The 6,000-nt window shown below is 44.3% G+C and overlaps 1 protein-coding gene across 2 annotated transcripts in view; it reads right to left on the reverse strand.

Annotated features, from left to right (window-relative positions):
- Positions 1 to 5,671, reverse strand: part of Bin3 (bridging integrator 3) — a 41,726-nt gene extending 36,055 nt beyond the window's left edge. For both annotated transcript variants that reach the window (XM_033765484.1, XM_010624067.2), the window contains exon 1: positions 5,575 to 5,671. Coding sequence is in view for 1 of the 2 variants with exons in the window: in XM_010624067.2 (XP_010622369.1) it covers positions 5,575 to 5,582 (8 nt within the window). In the remaining variant the exon portion in view is untranslated. The remainder of the gene's footprint in view (positions 1 to 5,574) is intronic.
- Positions 5,672 to 6,000: the final 329 nt, after the last annotated feature.

Below are 6,000 nucleotides of genomic sequence, written 5' to 3' on the forward strand. Positions count from 1 at the left end.
ATTCTAACACTGAACCACACTATATTCAGATCTTATTCTTTAAGCAATGGAGTGGTGCCTTGAGGATATATCCACAAAAGACTGGTTCTAGGCCTCAGGGATCCCCAAATCCATGCATGCTTAAGTCCCTTACAGAAAAGACTTAGTATTTGCATAATCTAAGCATATCTTCCCATGCACATCATTTCTACATTACTTACAATTTCTAATACAAAGTAAATGCCATACAATTGTTACGCTGCATTGCTTAATGAAAGACAAGGAAAAAAAAAATCTGTACCTGTTCAGTATGGATGCAGTTTTATTTCCCCATTTTTCTGTTAATCCTTGGTTGAACCCTCAGATGCAGAACCCCTTCCCCTCCATGAAAAGCTGGTGTCCAACAGTATGGACACTGCTGAAGCTCTGGAGGGACACAGTTCCCAATTCCTTCTCTCTTTCCTTGTTACCCAAGGGTAACTGCTATTCTGATTTAGCATTTATTATTCTTGTACATTCTCTACACCAGTTCACACCCATAAGCAAGATGCAGTATTATTTTATAGGTCTGAACTATATACAAAGAGCACCATGTGGAATATATCGATCTGAAGCTAACTTTTTGCATTCTGCATGTTTCTGAGATTCATCTATGTTGGTACACATAGCTCTACCACATGCGTTATAACTACTGTGTGATATTTTATCGTGCAAAGATATCACAAGTGGCTTCCTCATGCTCCAGCTTCCTGCACAGGTCTGCTACACAGTACAGCAGTCTCTCAGGTCAGGGTGCTGCATAACCTCCAACTCGCCTCCTCGCCACCTGGCAGTGTGTGAGTTCCCACTGCTCCTCACCCTTGGACATTGGCACCACCGGATTTTAACACTTGTGCAGTCTGGCTGTGAAATGACATCTCATTGTCGGTTTAATCTGCTTTCTGTTGATTCCTAGTAAGACTGAGCATCTTTGTATAGGCGTCTGTCCATTTGGGCTTTCTTTTCTGGGCAGTGATGGACAAGTGTTCCAGGGGCAGCTGCCTTTCTGTATTTCTTATTATAACCCAGCAAAAACAAGCAAATAAACAACCCTATCTTTAGCTGGCTAGGATCAAAAGTGCTAGCTTCTAGTTTGAATATTTGTAATTAGATTCCTAGATAGTTGCCTTTCAAGCTGGAGTCCATACACAATAACTATTATTCATTCATATATATTATATATGCATATACTTTTAAAAAATTTATTTTTGGTGTGGGGGATTGAACCTCGCACAAATAGATCATTTAAACCACCACACATTGTTCTGTTATATACATCTTCCAAAAAATAAACTCATTGGGCCGGGGATTTGGCTCAGTGGTTCCACTGCCTGCCTCGCAAGCGCAAGGGCCCAAGTTTGCTCCCTCATACTAAAAAACAACAACAAAAAAACCCTCATCGAGGTGAATTATTCTTTGAAATATGAAAAAGAACATTCTGGATAATATTGGAGTGCACTGCACATACACTGTGTACAACTAATTTCAAGTATAAATGTGTGTGTGTGTGTGTGTGTGTGTGTGTGTGTGTGTGTGTGTTGTGATGTCAAAAGTATTTTAACTGCAAGTTGTGCTCAAACATTTCTGGAAGCTAGCATTCAAGTTCACTTCCCTGACTCCATTCTTTCTCTTTTCTGAGCTATCCTGCAGGTCACTGCCAAAACAATCTAACTAAATCATTGCTTTTCCCACACCACTTCCCTGCTCAAAAGCCTTCAATTTTCAAAAGGCCAGGCTCAATTTCAATTCCTCAGCATGGCACTGAAAGCACTGTAAAACGGGGCCCTGAGACGGAGTGCCAATTCTCACCAACGAGGCCTCCGCCCAGTCATTATTTACTGCACCCCAATTCACCTCCTGACAGAGTGCATCAAATTCTCTCCACGCATTCCATCTCTCCTCACCTTGTCCGCATTATTCTAACACAGACTCCTCTCTCATTCCCCAGAGAAACAGTACCAACTCACTAAGTCAAAGTTCCGTTAAAATTACATCCACCACTTGAAATCTGTCTTCATGGTGTGATGCTGACATTTAGTGAACAGCTGTCCTTCTGAATTCTGAATATCCAGGCACTGGAGAAAGACAGAGGTTCACTCTTATAGCCTTACACATGCCTCACCCCCAGCATTTTGCAGACATTGGTATTTTGTAAATGCTTAATAGGCATATCAACAAATATTTGTTGAGCATTATGTCTTGCAGCACACTACAGCTGGCCTTGAACTAATGATGCGACCATACCTTGATAAACCCAATGTAAGTTAAAAAGATCTTGGGGAAAAAAGCATTTAATAACCTAACCTACTGAATACCTTAGCTTAGCAACACAGCACCCTCCAGAGCACTGGATGTTTACCCACAGAATTGTGTAGTTAACGCAGAGCTGAACACTGAGCCTGAGGAACACTAATATTTAAGGGACAAACAAGAAGAGCCTATAAAATAAAAAAAGGATCCTATCATAGACCATCTCCACTCATTTCACAGCAGACTCAGGTAGCAGTGTGTCTGCTGGGATTATTTGTTCTGGTACAGATGGAGAAAACAAGGGCTGGGGATTTAGCCACTCCTGCCTCACAAGAGCCAGAATCAGAAACAAAAACAAAAACAACAGATGGAGAAAACAAGACGAGGAAAGGTTAACTGGCAAGTGAACCGGAGTTTGAACACAGCACTCTGCCTCCTAGTTGAATTTATCTGCATTGCCTATAATTTCCTTCTTTCTCAAACTACTGGACCCCCAGGTATAGGAAGATTTCCTCTAGTATACCTTTTTCTCATCATCTGAACCACAGAGCATCATGGTATGTGGCTCTCGGGAAGGCTACAATCACTGGGGACAGCTAAGTTCACTACTCTTCATTCTTTCTCCATACCATAATAAAGACACATATAAACAGGAAGAGAGGGGGTAGGGAACAAAGAGGGAGATTAGAAGGGAGGAAGGGAGACAAAGGAGAGGGCATCTGGCTGACAGCCATTAAGTCAACCAGAGATCTGAAATGTGATCAAACGCTTTCTTCTCTGGGTTGCCTTGTTGAATGGTGAATGAGTGGCTGCATGGATAGTACGGGAAGGCAGCAGGTACTCACTAAATAAACGGAGAGGGTGGGCTACTGCCACAGAGGAAGCAAGGAACAAAAGCCTCTCACTCTTCATGCAAAGTCCACAGTGTGCAAAGGGCATCAATATTGGACATTTCTCACTGTGACATTTTGAAAGCCCAGCCTAGCCCAGAACAATGGTTACTCTTTAGGGACCATGGGCCGTGTGCCCCTAGGCCTTATTTAACGATGGCTGGCACAGCCTATGTACTTGGTGAACTTGACCTTGGACATCAGCCTCTCAGGATGGCTCTACGTCACTCTGGTCTCTTCCTCTACTCAGAATTCCAATCTCAGATGAATAGATGGATTCATTCTGGGAACAGGAAAACCACTCTGGGAGTGAATCAGAAGGATCTAGCCCTGGTCCCCTTGCCAGCCATTGAGCTAGGAACTGAGTGTGATTGTGTGCCCAGGCGCCGGTGCTGGTCCCCTCTCAGAGAGAGAGGGTCAGGGTCCACGCAAGAAATGACGTAGACAGCCTTTAAGTAGAAAGAGAAAGGAATCTCAATTTTGAGGGACAAAGCCACCCTTTTGATTGTGACCCTCTGCCTAAGGAGGTACCAAAATATATTTTGCTAAATTAATTCTTCATAAAAATCTCAGCTCCTAGATAGCTGCCAATTTCGATTCTCTCCAACCTGATGGACTTTAGGAAAATGGGCTGCTAGTTTTTCAGGAAATAAACTTTCTGCAAGCCAGGTGGAAACAACTTGCCTCAGATCACCCAGGAAATCATTTACTGTTAGTGGCCTCTGACCTACTCTTCTCCCAATTAGTGAAAAGATTGATGCAGTTATTAAAATTGTAAATATCACTTTAAACAATATGAAGCACCTGTACTTTCTGCTTTTTACCTCAAAAAACTGGGCAAGATAACTAAAGATTCAAGGTTCAGCAGGTGAGGACAACAACATATCACAGCCTGGGGGACCCAGTCTGACATTTAAAGGAAGAAATTTTCTCCTGGAAAGGGAACTGAAGAATTTCTGCTTTGCCCATCACTAGTTAAGCATTAAGCAACAACAAGATGAGAAAGTTAGCTTTTTAGGGTTTCAGTCCTCTGTTGGCCTCCTAGAGCAAAAGGCAGAGGGAAAAGGAGCAGCTCCTGCTGAGGCTAATTACGGCATTGCTCCAGGGTTCCCTACATGTGATGCCCTGACTGACATTTGTCCACCAATCCCGGTCTAAGAAGCAGGTAGGGAAGGGGACAGACATGGTTTACATCTTACACTAGAGAACTATCCTTGACACTGACTGACATCAACTTCTTCTGGCTACAGCTATCTCCACTAATGGTCATGTTAGCCTGCAAAAACCTTCCTGAAGGATATTCTACTATTTTCATTCATTTGGAACCCATCACAAGCACTTACTTAAACAAGCTAGACTCCGAGGACAGAGAGGCAAACATGTTCCCAATGTTAATGGAACTTAGATTCTAAAAGGGTCAATTCAGCTTCTACATCTCTAGGGGTTAATTTATTCATAAAGTGGGAGTATAGTTAGATCTCCTGAGGTGAGGGTTTGTGGATACATAGTTCCTCAGGCCTGAGGGGAAGGTAAGGTCCTTGACATGGGCAGCCTCTGAGGGAGCCCCAGGAAAGAATGAAAGCCATGGCTCTTTCCTGTGAAGTATGCAACCAGAGCAACGAATAGGGATTGCCTACTAGGCAAACAGTCTTAAAAAATATATTAACCATTAAACATTATGAATTGTCTACTATGTGTCAAGTTTATCATACAGCTCTGCGGCGTTTGGAGTTGTGACTCTACTACTCTAAGATTCCTGGGCTTCTCTTCTCATGGTGTAAGAGTTCCCTTCAGGTTTAGGCTTAACTATGTCCATTTTAGAGGTAGACTAATAAGATCAAAATTCTGTAAATCACTAAATTCCACATTAGAATAGTGAAGCTGGAGTGTAATTCTGGTCCCTTTAAAAAGAGAAGCAAACTTTCTTCGTCTTTTGAAGACGTACCTGACTTCAAATGGTACAAAGGCCAATTAATCTGAAAGTGGGTGGTTTCTGATCAGTAAACTGGGCCCAGACCGCCAAACTGAGAGCCACAGATCTAAGGCGAACACGTGTGGTGGAGTTTCCCAGTGATTTCAACCCAACGGATATTGTTAAAAGAGGAAAAAAAAAAAAGTGTGGGGGGATCATTTACTTGTAGGGGCTGGGAGGAAACAGGTCCCGTTTCTTGGAAAAAGAGAACCAGGAAACATTATCAGACAAGGGGTCCCAGGTTAAGGGGATCCGCTCGCCCGTCTCTGGAGAGTGTGGCCGAGAGGTGGCGACTCCGGGGAAGCACAGAGGAAGACCCCCTGAAGAACCCTGGAGCAGGGGTTGGTGAAGAAAGGACGGGCGCCAGGACTCCGACTTGACACAGGGCCCGGAGCAGGCGAGTCCGGGGACCCACCGGAACCCTGCCACCTGGGCCTCACTCACCAACTCATGTTCCTAAACCTGGGCGGGCGTCAGGATCCCCCGGTGCACCTCAGTCTTCGGGGATCACTTCCGGATTCAGCCAGTCTCCAGGAAGTGACGCGAGACCCGCCCCCTCTGAACGGAAGAGGCGGGTGAGAGGGCGGGGTCCAGCGCGTTAACTCTTTGGCTGCCGCCTGTTCCCTGTGGAGTTTCCCTTGCTCGCGACCTTCGCAGCCTGCCGGGGTTGGGAACGGGATTCCTACTTTAACACCGACTCAAAAGTTCCCTTCTGTAGGACAAACGGGCTCTTAACGGGCTTATCCCCTCTCTGTCCCGAGGTTAATCCAAAGACAGGAACAGCAGTTGTCAATAGAAGGAGCCATTGGAGGAGAAACACTTTGAGGAAGACTTAATTCGTCACATACTCTTTGTATCTCCTAAATATAA

Source organism: Fukomys damarensis, unplaced genomic scaffold (assembly GCF_012274545.1).
Source record: "Fukomys damarensis isolate Sample0158 unplaced genomic scaffold, DMR_v1.0_HiC HiC_scaffold_18, whole genome shotgun sequence".
Taxonomy (NCBI): Eukaryota; Metazoa; Chordata; class Mammalia; order Rodentia; family Bathyergidae; genus Fukomys; species Fukomys damarensis.